The 19,534-nt window shown below is 56.4% G+C and overlaps 1 protein-coding gene and 1 long non-coding RNA gene across 2 annotated transcripts; both read right to left on the reverse strand.

Moving 5' to 3' along the window:
- Window positions 1-8,949: 8,949 nt before the first annotated feature.
- On the reverse strand, window positions 8,950-13,005 carry LOC135288285 (uncharacterized). Its single transcript, XR_010351486.1, has 4 exons — window positions 12,946-13,005; window positions 12,490-12,511; window positions 12,344-12,414; window positions 8,950-12,267 (listed from the first exon to the last, which is right to left on the reverse strand). It is a non-coding gene; the product is annotated as an uncharacterized LOC135288285 (long non-coding RNA).
- A 54-nt stretch (window positions 13,006-13,059) lies between these two features.
- On the reverse strand, window positions 13,060-16,517 carry LOC135288095 (Fc receptor-like protein 4). Its single transcript, XM_064401375.1, has 7 exons — window positions 16,499-16,517; window positions 15,942-15,962; window positions 15,624-15,854; window positions 15,109-15,372; window positions 14,728-15,006; window positions 14,019-14,288; window positions 13,060-13,412 (listed from the first exon to the last, which is right to left on the reverse strand). The coding sequence occupies exons 1-7, from the start codon at window positions 16,515-16,517 to the stop codon at window positions 13,060-13,062; spliced, it is 1,437 nt and encodes a 478-aa protein (XP_064257445.1).
- Window positions 16,518-19,534: the final 3,017 nt, after the last annotated feature.

Raw genomic sequence — 19,534 nt, forward strand, 5'->3', positions numbered from 1 at the left:
GGGACTGCAGTTATCAGGGAGGGCTGGGGTACTCAGGCAGTGATGGGGGATCCGAGTAGGCTGTGGGGGTTTCCCGTGCTCATCCCCACACTCACTGTGCACTGTGACATGGAGCCAGGCTCTGCTCGTCTGCACAACACCCCCCTAGGAGAGCACCCAGGGTGTCAGGCCTGGGTCCAGGGCTCTCACCCCACAGGAGCAGCGCCACCTTCCTGGCCATCCTGGTGCCCCCAGCCACGTGGACTGGCTGTCACACACTGCTGTGGCCACTGCTCCACTGGCTGGAGGCTCTTCGGATGAAGGGGAAGGAAGCAAGGTCACGTCTCGTCCCCACATGTAGGTGGCCCTTGGTGGGGTCAGGGTGGTGGAAAGGTGGAGACACAGTAAGGGACAGGCTGGGGACATGATGGGATAGGCTGGGGACATGGTGAGGGATGCTGTTGCCAAGAGTAGGGGTCTCAGTGGGATGTGGGGAACCAAGGATGGGTGTCCAAGGGAATAGGGTCCAGAGGAATTGGGGTCTCCATGCCTGGGGGAATTCTGGGATGGGGGTCCTGTGGGAAGAGGGTCCCCAGGGATTTGGGTTCATGGCATGTGGGTGCCAGGGTGGGGGTGCAGGGGAAAAAAGGGGACCTTCGTGTTATGAATAGAAAGTTGTATTTTTTTTGAGTTTCAGAGTTAAAAACAAGTCAGACCAGTCAGACCTCTTTGGTTTCACTGCTGGAGAGGGGCTCCTTAATTACCCATTAATGGCAGGTGATTAACTATTGTTTCCCTGATGCTGGCCGCTTGCCAAGAAGATACCAGGACAGACCCTCCAAGGTAAAGAGAATAGGAGTGACATCAGAGCCAGTATGCAGATGAGAAATGCATTGCGCCCCGAATTTTTACAGTTTTTACAAGAAAAACCCCTAAAATCACGAGCCAACAAGTGACTTAAGTGACATCTAAGGATGGGAGCATAGTCCCGTACCTGCTTGGATCCTTTTTGCTTCTCACTCTAACCTGAAAAGATACTGATTAAAGAGACGCCCCGGGGTGTTAAACAAACAAGCCAGGAATCTGCGACTCTCCCATGAGGACGGAATCCTCAGCTCTGTCTGCAGACCAGAGGACAAAGCTGCATCATCCTCCTTCTCCGTGCCACGCCTGGGAGCAACGGCGGCGTGGGCACAACCCGTCGCTTTCTCCCCACCTGAGCTGATTCTTCTTAACAAAGGCATTAAAAAGGAGAAAGATCTCCTGCCCATTTATTTCACTTCGGGAATGGGGTTTCTGGGAGAATATTGGTATTTACCAATATTGCTGAATGGGACGTTCCTTGGCTTGTCTGGTCCCTGCTGCTAAACCAAATAGTGGCACCTGTGGTCTTTCCACCCCAGAGACACTTTTTGGCTAGCTGTGGTTCGCAGCTGGGCATGTTGGGACAAGTCTGGGCATGTCCGAGCTCCAATGCTTATGGGCTAGAGCTTGTTGGTAGAAGAGCATCACTACTCAGACCTCCCTGTGCTGGAGAAGCTTTTAAGGTGATGGTGAAGGAAGGAGTCGGTCCTGATGGAGGGTTTATCCAGAGTGTTTATTCTGGGCCGCATGGCCCCCGAATGTAGCAACAGCTCCACCAGGACCCTGGACCCCGTGCTGTGCTTGTCCTTTTACCCAGGGGAGAGGAGGAAGGGAGGGAACACAGGGACCACCAATACAGGTATGGGGGAAGGAGGCCTCAGGGAAAAGGACACCTGGATGGGCCAGTGCCCCCTCAGAGGGTGGAGAGCATCATTTGAATCTGCCAATCACTTGACACCCTTCTGGAATTTCAGGACTGACCGACAGTACTCAGCAGGTGTCAGGGGTCGGGGAAAGGAGAGGTGATTGACACCTGGGGAAGGACCTGGGTAACTGAGGCAAGCCATGACATCACACCGCAACAGGGGAAGAAGCAGCCCATGGGATGGGATCAAGGCAATGGTAGTCCTGGGTAATGGCAGCCTTGGAATGGGAGTCCCCAGGGAGGAGAGACCAAGGCAATGGGGGTCCCATGGTTGGGTTCCCAGGGGAAAGGGCAATGGCTGCGTGGGCACGGGGGTCACAGCTCCTTCCTGGGGTGCCTCAGATTTTGTGTGACTCATTACCAAGCACAGCCCCCACCTTGGGGCACCCCAGGGGTGACCTGGGAGGCTCTGGGTATCTGGTCCACATGCCCCTGGGCTTTTTCCTGTCCCCCCCATTTTCTGGCACAGCCATTCCAGAATACCTGAGCAGGTAACATCTGGGGAGATCCCAGGAAGGGGAAAAAGGGGGGTGGGGGGTGCAAGAAGTGGTTTGGGGGCCTGCAGGGGATGGGGCTCTCTGACTGTGACCCCCCAGCACTTTCACTTTCTCTTTCCTGCAGCAGAAGACAGAGACTCTGTGTGCTGAGGCAAGGACATGGATTCTGTCCTGGGGGGACACATCCAGAGGGGTCCAGCCCTGAGGGAAAAGGGCTCCTCTGCTCTGGTGACACCTGGGTCTTGTTCTAGGCTCTTGTGCCAAAGGGGTCCTCCTTGTTCTGGAGGTGCCACATCCTTGAGGATTCCTGTCACAGAGGAAGCACATTCTGAAGATCTCTATCCTGGGGGCCCCTGAGCATTCCCGCTGTCCCCAGTGGGGCCCTGGGACCTCTGGGGTGCTCAGACTTAAGGGGTGCCTGTTATGACCTTGCCCTGATGATGGTAAAACCCGGGAACGAGCTGGTTGAATTCCCTGGTGCCCAGTTGCTTGAGATAGTTGTGGGCTCAGATTTTGGCCTCAGATTTTGGGGTGACTCAGAGCCCAGCACAGCCCCCACCCTGGGGCACTGCAGGGCTATCCTTGGTTGCTCTGGATCTCTGCCCCACACACTCCTGGGCTTTTTCCTGTCACCCACATTTCCTGGCTCATTGATCTCAGAGAACACCTGAGGTCCAATTGGTTCAGAAAAAATTACACATCCATAGGATAAAGGCAAAAATATTTTCCTACTCCATTTTTTCCCAATAGAAAATGAACTCAGCAAAAATCAAACTGACAAGGTATAAATGTCTCTGGTTTATAATATCCTTTTAATAATTGCTTTCCCAACAAGTCACTCATAATAAAAACACAAAAAAATCAAAATGATATGAGACTTTCTGGTTGCCTTTAGCAGCTCATTGGTGCATCCCACAGCAGCGTTTGTGGATAACACAGAGTTTGGAATCACCCTGAGGGTCCAACAGCATCATGGGATTTTTTCCTGCCTGCTGGGCAGCAACTCAGCCCTGGTAGGAAGCCTTTTCTTGGGCCCTATATTTAGGAATTCTTCCCATTTTGCTTATTCCCACCCTGAAACTAGATTTGCTTCCTATGAAGTAAGGGGAGAAGCTCTGTCCATCCTTGGAACAGTGCACAGGAATCTGTGGAAATGCTCACGTGTGCCTCAGAGTCTGATTCCCTGGTAAATCCACTTCTGCCTGCCCTGAATTTCACTGCCTGGGCACTCCCTGCTCCTGCTGTGACACCCCTGTTCCCCAGGCCCTCATGTGCAGCCACTGCTCAATATTACCACACATTTCCCTCTCTTCTGGTGTGCACATCCAGAACCCAAACACTCTTACTGGGAGGTTCTGAAAGGCTGCAGGTTTTGTTCGGCAAAGAAGGATAGTCCAGGTCAGGTTGTTGAGCAGATCACTATGGTATTTGCAGTAGTTCTGGGGCTCTCTCAGTGCCTTGCTGAAAGGGACAAATGATCAATTGCTGCATTTCCGGACTGGTTCTCCCACAGCTGCCACTGCAGGGGAGGTTTCCAGCCAGCCTAGCTCTGAAAACCATCAAAGGCCCTCATGGAGCCACTGCTTGGGCTCCCTTTGGGGTTTGTGCTTCTTGCAGGGCTGAGCAAACCACAGGCAGGCTTTTTTCCCCCACAGAATTCTCACCTTTGCAGCAGCTCTGAAGCCAAGGGGGCGGGGTGGACCCTCAGGTCCTGGCTGGCACCTGGGTCTGGCCAGAGCAGGGCTGGCCAGTGGCTATCCCTGTGTAGTGGGGCTGGGCCATGGCTGGACCCCACACTCCAATTGACTGCAGTCTCCAGGATATGCCACCCCTGGGACAGGCACCAGACCAGGAATGTGCAAGAGCATTTCTGGAACTGCCACACCCAGGACAGGACCCCATATGAGAGGATGTGTCACACCCTGGACTGGTTTCCCCATGGCCACCCCCAGAACAGGGACCTCCCAGGGCAGGACCCTCATGGATGTGACCCCCCAGGACACAGACTACCCCCCTTTCCCATCTGACTCTCACCACAAATGGCCCCTTCCTTCTTGTCCAGGAAAAGGAAAGTGAAAGTGTTGAGGGGGCACAGCCCAACACCTCCATCCCCCAGAAACTCCCCACCCTGCCCAGCAGGACCTCTTCCCGTTTTCCCCCTCCCCTGGCTCCCCCCAAACCCATTCCCTGCTCAGGTGCTCCCTGGGATTGCTGAGACAGGAACATGGGGCTGAGGGGACATGGCCACAAAAGTGAGGAAAATAACGAAAAAAGAGAAATAAAGCGTGGACAAAGTCAAGGGCAAGTGAGGGCAGAGAGGCAGAGCTACCCAGGACCTCCATGTGATGGCTGGCCAGGAAATGAGCACCCCAGGGAGGTAGCGCTGGGCCCTGGGTCACTCCCAAATCTGAGGCACCCAGGGAAGGAGCTGTAACACCCATTGTTATGAATAAAAAGTTATCTATTTTTTAAGGTTGTAGAGTTAAAACAAATTGGACCAGTGCCGGCCTCGTTGAGAGTTCTTCTTCAATGACCTGTTAATGGTTGGTGATTAACCATTGTCCCCCTGATGCTTGTCAGAGATCCTGCAGGTACCAGGAGAATGGGAGTGGCATCAGAGCTAGTATGCAGATAAGAAATGCATTGTGCCCTGAATTTTGCAATTTTCCAGGAAAATCCCTAAAAATAACGAGCCAACATAGAACTAAGTGACCTAAGTGATGTCTAAGGATGGGAACGTAGTCCAGTACCTGCTTGGATCCTTTTTGTTTCTCACCCTCACCTGAAAAGATGTTGATTAAAGAGACAGCCTGGGGTGTTGCACCAAAAAGGTGGAATCTGCTAATCTCCCGTGAGGACGGAATCCCCAGCTCTGCCTGCAGACCAGCGGACGAAGCTGCATCACCCTCCTCCTCCGTGCAACTCCTGGGAGCAACGGCGGCGTGGGCGTGACCCATCAATTTCTCCCCACCTGAGCTGATTCTTTTTAATAAAGGCATCAAAAAGGAGAAAGATCTCCTGCCCATTTATTTCACCCATGATCACCCAGCCACTACCCATCCCTGACACCCCCATTCCCCTGGGAATGCCACCATGGGAGCCCCATTCCTTCTGTCTCCCCTTCCCTGGGGCCCTCATCCCTGAACTGCAATTTCCCAGGATCTCCATTCCTAAGGAACCCCATCCTGGTAATTCCAGTCCCTGAAACACCCTTTCTCTTGGGGACCTTGATTCCCCCAGGACGCCCATTCTCACAGGGCCCCCCTTTCCCTTGGCATCCCCATCCCTTGGCCCCCATCCCATGATCACAAATTCCTGGAGACCACATTGTTCTGGAACCCTCATCTCCGAGTTTGAGTTTACCCAACCTCTGGGACCCCTATTCCCATGGGACCCCATCCCTGGGCACCCCATTGCCCTGGACACCCATCCCTGGCTCCCTCCACCACCTCAGCCTCCAAATTCTGGCAACACCATGTCCCCACCATGTCCCACCATCACCACCATGTCCCACCATCACCCCCATGTCCCCAAGGTCCCCACCATGCCCCCATCCTGTCCTTACCCTGCCCCCACCAAGGGCTACCTACATGTGGGGACAAGACGTAACCTCGCTTCCTTCCCCTTCATCCAGAGAGCTGCCAGCCAGGGGAGCGGTGGCCACAGCAGCCAGTGACAGCCAGTCCATGTGGGTGGGGACACCAGGATGGCTGGGAAGGTGGCACTGCTTCTGAGGGGGGAGTGCCCCAGGCACAGGCCTGACACCCTGGGGATAGGCCCTGTTGAGGCAGAGACCGGTGGGGAGGATGCACATGGGGGCTGTGGGTCCCCTAAGGTCTCCTGTGGCAGCAGAGCCAGTGCATGACATGACCAGGGCCTGTGGGGTGGCTGTGGGGACAGGGGTTTGGGGAAGCATCCCAAAAGTGGGGGTGACCACTGCAACCACATAGTGGCTGTGGAGTCACCATTTCCAGGTGTCCACAGTGTCCCCATGTCCTGACTAAGCAAGGTCTAGCTAAGATGTCCTTGTCCCCAAGGGGTCCTTGCTAGACAATGACAGTTTATGGACAGCCCCCACACCCAGTCCCTCCCTGCCACTGTCCCCGTGCTTCAACCACCACCCAGCCCTGTCCCTTCTCCCTTCCAGCCCAGACCCTCAGCCTCACTGGTGAGTCCTCAGAGGGTGCCATATCCCAACACAAATGTCCCCAGCCTAGCAGTAGCCCTGGCAGGCTGATATCCCCTGTCACCCACAGGTGCCCAGACCACCCAGCTCCTTGTGGAGCCCTGCTGGAGGCCGGCGGTGCTGTGGGACCGGGTGACACTGACCTGCCAGGGCTCGGGGACTGCTGGTGCTACCACCTGGTACAAGGATGGGCAGCACTGTTGGCATGAGAGACACGACTGCTTCACTGTCACCGAGAGTGGCAATTATGAGTGTGACAGACCCAGCACCAGGCACAGCCCCTCCATGAGAGTCTTAGATGGTGAGAGGGGTTTGGTTGTCTCCAACCTGGTACCCACAGAGACCCTGGAGTGCTCTGGGTGGGCTGCACTCCGTGGGTCACCTTCTGCTGTGACCAGAGCCTGTCCCCTGCACACAGGGACATCTCAGAGCATCTCAGAGCAGAGGGACGCCAGTTCTGGATTGGGGGAATCCTGGTGTACTGGATGTGTTCCAGTTTCGGGGGTCCTTGAGAAAATGGAATGCCCCTGGTGTCCCAGGGCTCCTACGTTCTGCAGCCCGACTGGTGCTGCAGGTGCTGGCGCAGGAGCTGCTGGAGTGGGACATGGTGACACTGCACTGCCGGAGCTGGGAGAACATGTCGGTCACCAGGGTGCAATTCTACCATGGGACAAGGCGGTGGGGAGGTCCCTCAATGGGACTGAGCTGTCCTTGTCCCCTCTGCAGCTGCACCACAGCTGCGGAGGCTGGGTGGAATACAAGGTGGCACCTTGGGCACTCTTGGCACCAGTGACAGTGCATGGTGAGCACCCCACAGCTGCCACTCCAACACCCCCACAGCCCCTTCACAGTGGACTCAGGGTCACAAATCTCCCTCCCTTCTCCTTCCCAGAACTATTCACAGTGCCTGTGCTGCAGGGTCCCTCTGAGCCCACTGTGGGGTGCCCCCTGAATCTCAGCTGCCTCAGCACCCCTAGCCCCTGCGACCCCGAGTCCCCCTCCTGCATGTGTTCTACTGGGACAGGCAGTTGGTGGGGGGCTGGTACCTGCTGTGGGGGTCTCCCACTCGGGGAATTACAGCTGCCAGGTGTGCTCCGAGGGTGGGCGGTGTGGAAGAGCAGCACCTGGCTCCATGTCAAGGTGTGTTGTGAGTGTGGGGATGGTCATGGGGAGCCCCCACAGCCACCTTGAGGTCCCCTGCCCTGTCTGGGGATCCCCGTAACTGCCCGTGTCCCCCATCCTTTCCTGGCTACTCCACCGGATCCCCCAGCCCTACGTGGGTACCTCCATCTTCCCCATAATCTTTTTCCACATCCCCCCATTACTGCTGGGGTCACCCTTTGCACCCTTTGTGTTCCCCCATTCCTCACTGGGGTCCCTTCATCTCTCCCTGGTTCAACCACAGCCCTCTCAGATCTCCCTCCATGGTCGTCAGGTCCCACCATTCCCTCCCTGGGTCTACATACCCTTCCTGGGGCCTCCCCACACTCCTTTCCAAGTGACCCATCCCTGAACCCTCCATCCTTCCTTGGGGTCCTGTTGCAAGCCCCCCTCCTATCTCTGTGCCCCCTTTTCCTCACTGGAGTTCCACTTCTCCTCTCCCATCACTCCCCCACACAGGTCCCTCACTGTCCCCTGGTGCCCCTCATCCCACAGGGGTTCCACCCGCAAAGGGGTCCCCGTGGGCTCAGCCCCCTGGGGGACAGGTGGCACTCGAGGACCACCTAGTGCTGAGATGCATGGTGGCCATGGGGACAGGTCCCCTGTCCTTCTCCTGGCACCGGGGGGCCTCAGGGGCCCTGCTGGGCACCGGGCCCTGCATGGAGCTGCACCATGCTTGGGACAATTACTGTGGCCAGTACCAGTGCTGTGTCAGTAATGGAGACAGTGTGGCTGAGAGCGTCTCCCTGAATGTCATTATCCTGGGAAAGCATGATCCTTGGGCTGGGGGTGATCCCAACCACAGCACCCCACCATGTGCCATCCATCTCACCTCACCATGTGCCAGCCCTGTCTGTGTCCCGACACTGCCTGTGGACTATGTAACCATCACGCCAGGTCCCCTGTCACACCAGGTGCATGCAGGAGACCTTGTGTCCCTGTGCTGCTTGGTTCAAGTGGGCTCAGCCCCTGTCACCTTCACCTGGCTGCACAATGGGCAGGAGGTGGCCCAGGGTCCCCTCTTGGAGCTTAGAGCTGTTGATGTGGGACATTCGGGCACCTACCAGTGCGTGGCCACCAACCAGCTGGGAGATGATGGGCACCAGGGGTCCTGTGCACTCAGCCCAGAACTGGTCCTGGCTATGACACCGTGGGGACACCGGGGTACAGGTGGGATCACATGGGGTCATATGGGGGATGCAGGACCACCAGGATTCTGGGTGAACCCCATGTGTCCCTCTCTGTTCCCAGCAGTAGCTGCAGGGCTCAGCAGGTCCCTGCTTCTGCTCCTGGCTGTTATCAGGGGCTGGCACAGGTGGCACCATCAGGGTGGGTGACAATGAAGGGGGATGGGGGTCCCAGGGATTGGGGTGAAGCCTCCCCAGAGTACAGGGGCCAGAGGGTGGCACAAACAGCTCCTGACCTGGGTGAAGCTGAGCCCCCAGAGACCTCAGCTGGAGGTCCTGGGGGATTTGGGGAGGTCCTGAGGGGTCATGCAGGGAAGTTGGAGGTGCTGTCAGGGTTTTTTTGGGGAGTCTGGAAACTCTGGGGTCTCAGTGGATTCAAAGGATGGTTCAATGTATTTTGGGGGTTTCAGGGATGCTCGAGGGTCCCAGGGACAGTCAGGGGTCCTGATGGTGTTCAGAGGCCCTGAGGACCCCACAGTCACCCCTCATGCTTTTCCTTTGCAGCCCTTGGGAAGCAGTAAGAAAGGTGAGTGTGGGACTTCAGGTCTGGACCCCCATTTTACCCCCACCACAAAGACCCTCTCACACCCACAGACACCCCCATATCCCTGCAAGGCCACCCCCAGAGCCCTCGCCCCCACCAGAGGCAGGAGAGCTGCTGTACAGCGATGTCATGAGCACCAAGAAGGCAGGTGGTGAGTACAAGGGGGACAGAGGGGCACATCACCCATGACTGTCACCCTGCCACCCAGATCCCCACAACTGGTGTCTCTCACAGGGCCTCCCTGCACCACATTCCCCAAATGACCTATGCAGAGCTGCCAGGACCCCACAGGAGACAGCAGGACCCCAGTGACATCTGCGAGAACATGCTGTGACACTGGGGGTACACTGGGGTCCCTGCCTGAGGGCATTCCTCACTCCCATGGGTGCCCACCATAGCCAAGGGGTGGCAACGAGTGGAGGCTCCCATGTGGAGCTGCCAAGGGCTCCCCATTCCAGTGCTCCCAGTAATCCCAGTACCCCCAGGGGCTCCCCATTCCCTCCCCCAGTGCCAGGGGCACAGCACCCTTGTCCTTCTTACTGGACCCAAAATGTAGCTTTTTGATTAAACTGGGAGAAATTATTTTTGTTTGTTCAGCTCTGCCCTGTTTGGCTCAGGAAGGAGGAGGGTCCCCGTCAGGTTGTTGAACCAATCCTTCTCAATTCTCAAGATTCGTAATTCAAAGGGTCACAAAAGGAAGAATTTCCAGGGAAAGCCCCCAACAAGGAACAAACCCCAGAAGCTGCCCTTGGCACATTTCCTCCACCAGGAAGAACCTGTCAGGACCCTGGACCTTCCTTGCTCTGATGGCCAAAGTGGCCTTCTGGAGGTTCTGGATTCTCTTCTCCCCTGTCTCAAACACCTCCTCTGCCGTGTTTCCCACATGATGTTGTCACAAAGGCCCTGTGGGTTTTCCAGAGCCTCCCCTTTTCAGGGCAGTTGGGATCAGGCCATGGCACAGGGTGGGGCTCAGTTTCCAGTTGGTTCCAGGAGCTCTGGACACCCCTCCAGGTCAAGGCAAACTGTATCCTGCCCTCTGTTGCCACAGGAATGGGGACAAAGGTTTGGCAATTTCCACTTGCTTGACTTGCACTCCAGCTTGTCCTGGAGTTCCGGCATGCCCTGTACAGTCTCTCTCAGTGGCGCTGGCACTTGGTTCTGGCCCCTATGGTCCCTGTCAGTGGCCACTCTCCACTGGACTCACGCTCTGGCCATGTGGGGCTCTTGTTGGGGGCATTCCCTGGAAATTGTTTCTTTTCTGACCCTTGAGATTCTGAATCTTGTTGTTGTTGGTTTTGTTCTCTCATTGCTATTTGCAGGAAATTGTTCTTCTCTCAGCCCTTTGAGATCTTCACCTTCTGTGCCTCCACTGGGAGGGGGAGGGGCAGTGGCCCCTGGTGTTTAGTGGCAGCTCAGAATTGGAAAATCCCAGAGCTGAACAAAGAAACCCCATTTCTGCCAGTTTAACAAAAAAGTTGCATTTTGGCCCAATACCAGGGGTCCTGTGCCTCCCTGGCATTGGGAGGAGCAATGGGAAGCCACTGGGAGCATGGGGATATGTCTTGGGGTGATTTTATGATGATGCCCTATTCCTGATCACCTGCTTTATGCCCAGCAATGGCTGCTGGAGGTTTAAAGTGTGTCTGGGAGAGGGGTGGGAGCCTGGGAGCTCCTGCAATGGCTTTGTTCAAAGCCTCCCTCTGGAAAGTGGGAAAGTGCTGGGTGCAGTGCAGTGTGGATCAGACATTATTTTGTGGCTTAGCTAGCTTGGATTTTTGCTAGCAAAAAGCCTTTTTTTTTTTTTTTTAGCTTCCCCTGGCCTGCAGAGGCTGCAGTATCAATCCTTTGGTGGCTTCTGTTTTATGTTTTTCTTGATCTGTTTGGCTTAGTTTTGGTCTGAGATCAAACAATTGCCTAGACCATCAGCCGGGAGCCTGCAGGGGCTGCTCCAACCAGCCCAAGAGCTCAGGAAAAGATGAACCATCAAGAGAAAGGACACCAAAATCCACCAGCTTCATCTGCTGTGAGGAGGAGACCAATGCCAGAAGTTCAACAGGTTCCCACTTGTTTTGCCCGAGCTGCTGCACAAACTCTTGTTTCTCCCTTCCCTGAGACAAAAGCCAGCCCCCATTCTGTCCCCCCTTTACCATACAGCCAGCCCATTAATTTCTTGCCATGGCATTTTGGGGAAAACCCCAATGTGCTCCTGAGGGCATGTGTAAAGTTGTGAAAGTTCAATATCTAGCATTTATTCAATTTTTTCCTGTGCCAAGTGGGTACTTTGTTTGTAAATAAAAAAATGGCGTGTGTGGGATGGGATGGGCTTTTTCACTTTCGCTCACTGGCATTCATTTTTCTCATTGGCAAAAGGGATTACTGAAGCCCTTCTCTTTAGAGGAAACACTCATTCCAGAGCATTTTCTTCTAATTTTGTCTCTAAACCAAGACAGGGTACTGGAAGGATGAATGGGGAGCCCGTGGGATCATAGAGGTCCTGAGAGGGGGAATGGGAAGTCCCTGGATTCTCTGGGAACAATAGAGAGGTAGTGGGAAGAGGAGTAAGGAGCCCCTGGGAATACTGGGAGCATTGGGATGGGGAGTGGGGAGCACCTGGGGTACTGGGAGTGGGACAGGGGAACCCCTCGTGGTACTTGGGGTGGGGAATGGGGAGTGCTTAGTGCCTGTGAAACACCCCCAAGTTGTGACCTGCTCCCAAACAGGATGGGAAAGCACAGGAGCTGTGGAGGAGGAAACCCCAGTGCCTCCAGTGCCCCCAGTGCCTCCAGTGCCCCCAGTGCCCCCTTCTCCTCAGTGTCGTGGCACATTCTCATAGATGTCACTGTTGTCCCGTGGTTGCTCATGGGGTCGCAGAAGTCTGGGGTAGGTCACCAGGGGGTGCTGGAGTAGGGAGATGTGGGGGGGCCCTGCAAGAGACACCATTTGGGGGATGAGGGTGGGGGTGACACCTGTGGATGATGTGTCCCTGTCCCCTGTACTCACTCCTTGTCCTCTTGGTGATCACATCTTTGATGTCCAGAACCTCCCTCTCCTCCAAAGTGGCTGGGGGGACCCTGTGGTGAAAAGGGGGTGTTGGAAGGAGTCTGTAGAGGGAGAAAAAAGGGTCCTGGCTGGAGTGTCTCACTCACCTCTCCTGGGGCTTTCTGGCAGCTGCAAAGGAAAGGGTGGAGAAAGTGACAATGGAGTCCCCAGAGTCCTTGAATCCCTGAGGGTCCTCAGGACCTCCAAACAACCCTGGGACTCCTACACCCCCACCAGACCCTTGACTGTCCCCAGCACTCCTGCGCACCCTGAAGCCCCACAGAACCCCTGAATCATCCCTGCACCACCAACCCCCTTTTACCGCTGAATCGCCAGGAATCTGAGCTTCCCCAGACAGGGAGGGGCACCCCATAAACTGTCCCAGAATTCCTGAAGCCCCCTCAACATCTCTGCAGGACCCTCCAATACCTCCTGAACTCAACCAGGAGCTCCCAGTACCATCATAATATTCCTCAAGGCCCCCCTGGAATGATACAGGAGCACCTGAAGACCTCCCAGAATCCCGAGCCAAAGCCACTTGTTGCTGTCCCATTGTCACCCACCCAGGCAGTGACACCGGTGGCAGCCTCCAATGACAGCCAGGAGCAGGAGCAGGAACAGGAGGGACCCACTGACCCCCGCGGCCACTGCTGGGAACAGAGAGGGACACATCAGGGTCACCCAGAATCCCGGGAGTGCTGCAGCCCCCAAGGGACCCCCCATGTGACCCCACCTGTGTTCCTGTGACCATGCAGTGTCACTTCCAGCGCCAGCTCTGGGCTGGGTGCACGGAACACACGGTTCCCATCCAGCTGGTTGGTGGCCATGCATTGGTAGGTGCCTGAATGTCTCACATCAACAGTTCCAAGCTCCAGAAGCGGACCCTGGGCCACCTCCTGCCCGTTGTGCAGCCAGGTGAAGGTGACAGGGGTTGAGCCCACCTGCACCGAGCAGCGCAGGGTCACGGGGTCACCTGCATGCACCTGGTGTGACAGGGGACCGGGGGTGATGGTGGCATTTGCCACAGGCACTGTGGGGAGATAGATGGGGCTGAGACCGGGGAAGGGGCTGGCACCTGGCGTGCGGAGATACGGAATCTGCATGGTGGCACCTGGAGACAGAGGGTCTCCTTCAGCAAGGACAGTGACCCCATGGTTGTGGGGATCATCATGGGCTGTGTGATGAGCGCATGTGATGGATGAGGGGTGAGGGATGAGGATAGGATGAGGGCGAGTTGAGGGTGGGATGAGAGATGCATTGTATGGCCATCACCTTGTGGGGGGCATGGAATGGCGTGTGTGGGATGGGATGGATCCGATGAGGCATAACAATGGGGGCATCATCCCAATCCCAAGGGTCTCACTTCCCTGGGAGGGTCACGGTCAGTAGGGTGAATGTGACCTGATGTGGAGTGGGGGATGTGCCAGCTGGGATTAGGGATGCATGGCTTGGATGTCCTGGGTGGGGATACCTGGACCCTGATGGTCCCAGTCACCCTGGTCTGTGACACCCAGAGGTGGGGACTGTGACCTGGTCTGGGTTGGGGATCGTCTAGGGGAAGATGAGGTAGAATGGAAATATGTGGAACTAGAGATGCTGTGGGTGGAATCACCCTCAGCCCAAGGGTCCCACTCACCCAGGACAGTGACGTTCAACGCAGGGCTCTCTGCCACATTGTCCCCATCCCTGGCCTGGCAATGATAGCGACCGCTGTCCTCGTCCCCAACATGGCGCAGCTCCAGGTGGGGGCCAGTGCCCAGTGGTGCCCCCGAGCCCTCCCGGTGCCAGGAGAAGGACAGGCGATCTGTCCCTGTGGCCACCACACAGCTCAGCACCAGGCGGTCCCCCAGTGCCACCTGTCCCCCAGGGGGCTGCACCAACAGGGACACCCCCAAGAGTGGGACCCCTGAAAGGAAACACAGGAGGGATTTGGTACATGGGAAGAGTGGAGGACACCAGGGAGCAGTGAAGGACACAGGGAGGGGGAGGAGCAGAGAGGGGTGGGAGGATCCCTGTCAGGAAGAAGGGGGCCCAGCGATGGAGGGAAGTCTTGGAAAGGGGTGGGGAAGGCCCTAGGGAAGGATGGGAGATTTAGCGAGGGCACACATGGAGAGGGTTGACAGGAACCACAGGGAAGGTTTTGGGGACCCAGACAGGGATGGTGGGACCTGTGGACAATGGAGGCACCTCAGAGAGGGAGAAGTGCACCTAGGGAGGGGTTATGGGACCTGGTGAGGGATGTGGGCACTAGGGAAGGTGATGGGAGAGTAGGATGCAGAGGGTTTAGCAAGGATGGAGGACATGGGAGGGATGTAGGGGATCCCTGTGCCCATCCCTGCACTCACTGCGCACCGTGACGCGGAGCCGGGCACTGCTCTTCTGCACGGTCCCCGCCTCAGAGTGCACCTGGCAGCTGTAATTTCCCGAGTGGGAGACCCCCACAGCAGGTACCAGCCACTGCGAGGACCACTGCGGGCCCCCCACCACCTGCCCATCCCGGTAGAACACGTGCAGGAGGGGGGCTTGGGGCCGCAGGTGGCTGGGAGTGCTGAGGCAGCTGAGATTCAGGGGGGACCCCTCGGTGGGCTCAGGGGGCCCCTCCAGCACCGGCACGGGGAACAGCTCTGGGAAGGAGAAGGGAGGTGAGGATGTGACTCTGAGTCTGCCGGGAAGTGGCTTTGGGGCTATCAGGATATTGGAGTTCTAGCTATGGGGGTGGTGCTCACCGTGCACTGTCACTGTCACCTGTGCTGACTGTGCCCACGATGACAGCTCAGAGTCCACCCAGCCCCCGCAGCTATAGCGGCCACTGTGGTTCAGCTGCAGAGGGGACAGGGACAGCTCGGTCCCACGGGGGGACCTCCCCACCTCCTTGTCCCCATCATAGAATCGCACTCCGGTGACCGACTTGTCCCGCCAGCGGCGGCAGCGCAGTATCACCATGTCCCCCTCCAGCAGCACCCGTGCTGGCACCTGAAGCACCAACCGCGCTGTGGGACAAAATGGTCCTGTCACACCAGGGGGTCCCATTTTCATGGAGACCCCCACAATGAGTCACACTCAGTGCACCAGGGGTCCCTGAATCCAACACCGAGATCCCCCTGCCCTGGGAGACTCTGGGATATCCTCAGTGGAGGGGATGGGCTCTGGTCATACTAGGAGGTGACCCATGAAGCTGAGCCCACTCAGAACCCTCGGGGTCCCTGCGGGTGCTAGACTGCAGATACCCAAACCCCTCTACCGTCTGAGATGGTCACGGGGGGACTGCGCCCAGTGCCACATCTGTCACACTCGTAGGTGCCACTCTCGGTGACAAGTAAGTGGTTGGGTCCCTCCTGTAGCCAGCGCTGCCCGTCCTTGTACCAGGTAGTGCCACCGGTGGTCCCTGAGCCCCGGCAGGTCAGTGTCACCTGGTCCCACAGCACTGCCGGTGTCCAGGGGGGTTCCACAAGAATCTGGAGGGTTTGGGTGCCTGTGGGTGACAGGGGACATCAGCTTGCAGGACCACCAGGGGGCTGGGGACAGCAAGGCAAGGACATGGTATCTGCCAAGGACTCACCAGCAAGGCCAAGGGTCTGGGCTGGAAGGGAAAAGAGACAGGGCTCAGTGGGGGTGTCATCCTGAGGACAGAGGCACAGGGTCATGGGATGTAGGGGCTGTCCCCAAACTGTCCCTGTGCAGACACTGGTTTGACACAATTGTCTTGGAGATGGAGACACCGGATCTACCTCGTGCTTAGGCAGGACAAGGCAATATTGCGGACACCCCAGGCATGGGGACCCCATGCTGGCACAGGTCACCCCCACCAGCCCCATGGCCTCTGTCTCCATGGCCCATGTACATGGTTCTTCCCTGTCCCTGCATCCCTGTGTCCCTGTCTCTGTCCCCACAGCTGCCCCAGCCCCAAAATGCCCCTCCCCACATTCCTGTTCCTTCCTGTCCTGACCCCCATCTCCTGTCCCCACTGCCATCCCACGGCCCTGGTCACCTCCTGCACTGACTGCTGGCCTTGGGGACTTCAGGGGACCCCACAGCCCTCCAGTGCCTCCTTCCCACTGATCTCTGCCAAACCACAGCCCATCCCTGGCGTGTCAGGCTCGTGCCCGGGGCACTCACCCCACAGGAGCAGCGCCATCTTCGCAGCCATTCCGGTGTCCCCAGCCATTTGGACTGGCTGTCACTCACTACTGGGGCCACTTGTGCCCTGAGTGGCAGCTCTTCAGATGAAGGGGAAGGAAGCGAGGTCAGGTCTCGCCCTCATGCGTAGGTTGCACCTGGTGGAGACAGGGTGGCCACAAGCGGGTGACAGGCTGTGAGCAGAGTAGGGACAGCCTGGGGACAAGGCTGGGTGGCACACGGTGGGATATGGGGTTCCCAGGAGTAGGGGGCTCAGGAGGTTTGGGGAGCCAGGGATTGACATCCCTGGGGAAAGGGGGGACCCAAGGATGGGGGCCCTGGGGAATGGAGGTCGTGAGGAGGGGGAGTCACCAGGGCTGGAGACTTATGAATGGGAGTCTCCAGGGCTTTGGGGTTATGGAATGGTGGTCAAAGGGATGAGGGTGGATCCTGAAAGAATCAAGGTCCTAGTGGAAGGAGGATTTCAGGAGATGGAATGAAGGGTTCCCTTGGGAATGGGGGTCCTGGGCCATGGAGATCCTGGGAAATGGCAGCCCCAGGATGGGGGTCCCAGAGAGAGGGGGACATAAGGAATGGGTTTCCCATGGTCAGCTTCCCAGGAGAATGAGGGTGCCACAGTTGGGCAGTGACTGGATGTGCACATGCGTCACAGCCCCTTCCCTGGGTGCCTCAGATTTTGGGGTGACCCAGGGCGTATCACTGCCTTCTGGGTTGCCAGTGGTTTGGGGGGGCACCAAAAGGGGAATCCAAGATGCTCTGGGTCTGTGCTCCCACACCCCCAGTGACTTTTTCCCCACTTCATTTCCATTTCCTTCCTTTTATCCCTCAAATTCACAAGCCCCCAGTTTGTGCCTTGATGATCCTGGGGAGCTCCTGAGCAGGGAATGGGTTGGGGGAACCCCAGGGTGGTGGAAGCAGGGGTGAAGGGTGTACAGCAAGGGCTGGGGAGGTTGTGGGGGATGAGGGTGCCTCATTGTGCCCCCCCTCCAACACTTTCACTTTCTCTCTCCTGCAGCAGAAGGAAGAGGCCATTTGTGCTGAGTGTCACAAAGTGGGGACAGGTTCTGTCCTGGGGGGGCACATCCAGGGAGGTCCTGTCCTGGGAGGATCCTGTCCCAGGGGAGAAACATGCTGGACAAGGGGGTCCTATCCTGGGCAATGGCAGCTCCAGGGGAAGGGGACCAGACTTCTCCATTCTTGCTCATCCCCTGCAGGATCTGAGCTGGCATGAGCAGCTGGAGAATGGAGCCTGAGGCAGGAAGAATCTCCCAAACTCCTCCTCCTTGAAGCCACTGGCCATCCAAGTGTGGGGCCCAACCATGGCCCAGCCCCACTGCACAGGGATGGCCATTGGCCAGATGTCTCTGTCCAACATTTCTCTCATTTGCCTCACAATCATTGTGAAAAGGACAGAAACCGGGACCACAGGAAAAAAAGGATCCTGTTTTGGGATCATGGTCCTGCTTGAATCGTCACCCACCAAGAGTTTGAAGCCTGAGCAAAGCTTCTGCTTGCCAAGTCATTGTTCACAGGTGTATTTACCCACCCCATGGAACACTGCACCCCGTGAAAAGAGAAGGGGCACTGTACACTTCTTTGCCTGCATCACTTTGCAACAATGGTCCTGGAATTTCCCCACCTCCCAACTTGGCTGGACTTTTCACTGGAATGCCCTTTTGGTGGTCTCCACGGAAGACCCTTCATCTGCCGGGGTCAGGATTTTCACCCACTTGACCCTGGCTAGATGTTTCTCTTCACCAGATAGAAGGAGGGCCGCTCGAATCCTGGATAATTTCAACTGATTTATTGCAGGGTCCAAAAGGGGTAGGAAAACACAGAGGGTAGGCTGAGGGACAGATGGTGAGTCGGAAGGACAGCAGGGATGGGTAACAACCAGCAGAAGGACACTAGGGCGAGTGCCCGGTCTCTGGGGAAAGTTAGTTTTTGTGCACAGCTACATGGAGGGGGATGGGAAAGGAAAAGTTTTCACAGGAGTAACTAATGAAAGATACAAAGGCTACAGGATGAGTGGGATGTGAAAGGGAGTACAACATTCGAACCATGGGAAAGGAATGAATTTTCCCTAACTTAGACAATGGTGCTTTCTCTGGGCATTCCTGAAATAGCTTTCTCACCCCTGACCCCCACATTCATCTGCTCTACAACCACCATGACAGATGGACTGAGATGGGAGAAGCCTCTCCCTCAAGGAATGAGACATGAGATCCCTATATGGAAAAGCTCCTTCTTCCTCCCAAGGAATGAGACTGAAATCCATCTAACCTGGGGAAGATGTGAGGAGGAGGCAAGCTGACCAAACCGAGATGTCCGCCTGACCACTGGACCAATGTTCTCGCCTACTGCTGAAAATATGGACTATTTGTACCCTTTTTCAATAGACTATTCTTTATTACATTTTATTTGATTTAGAAACTTGTTCCCTTCCCCTAATCAAAAAGACTATAATAAACATTAGAATCCACTAGCATCTTTGAGATCTCCCCTAATGTGACTACGACAAGCTTCGTCAACTGCACTTCAAAGGACTACGCCGTTCAACGTTTGGTAGCTATACACCTTCCTTTCTCTCCCCTCTCTTTTCCTTATTCTTTCCCTTTTCTCCCCAAGCCCCCATAACACATTTTGCTGTGGTCATTCAATAAAGCACATTGTTTTTTGATTATTATTGCAAACTCCCTTTGCCATGTCAGGTTTTTTTTGCACTCTGAGGTCAATTAACAAACCATCACAATACCTCTCCATAAGGATGGATCGTGACACCAGCCTTGCTCTGGCCAGCTCCAGGTGACAGCCAGAACCTGAGGGTCCCGCCCGCCCCCTTGGCTTTGATTCTGGCAGTTATAGAGCTGCTGCAGATGTGAGAATTCTGTGGGGGAAAAAGGCCTGCCTGTGGTTTGCTCAGCCCTGCAAGAAGCAACAAAAAACCCAAAGGGAGCTCCAAGCAGTGGATCTGTGAGGGCCTTTGATGGTTTTCAGAGCAGGGCTGGCTGGAAA

Source organism: Passer domesticus, chromosome 32 (assembly GCF_036417665.1).
Source record: "Passer domesticus isolate bPasDom1 chromosome 32, bPasDom1.hap1, whole genome shotgun sequence".
NCBI lineage: Eukaryota > Metazoa > Chordata > Aves > Passeriformes > Passeridae > Passer > Passer domesticus.

What these genes read in the sequence shown, in the direction of transcription:
- LOC135288095 (XM_064401375.1), bottom strand. An exon ending in GGTGACAGTGACAGTGCACG is followed by an intron (nt 15,007 to 15,108) that starts GTGAGCACCACC and finishes TCTCCTTCCCAG; the next exon opens with AGCTGTTCCCCGTGCCGGTG. An exon ending in GCTCCGCGTCACGGTGCGCA is followed by an intron (nt 14,289 to 14,727) that starts GTGAGTGCAGGG and finishes GTTTCCTTTCAG; the next exon opens with GGGTCCCACTCTTGGGGGTG.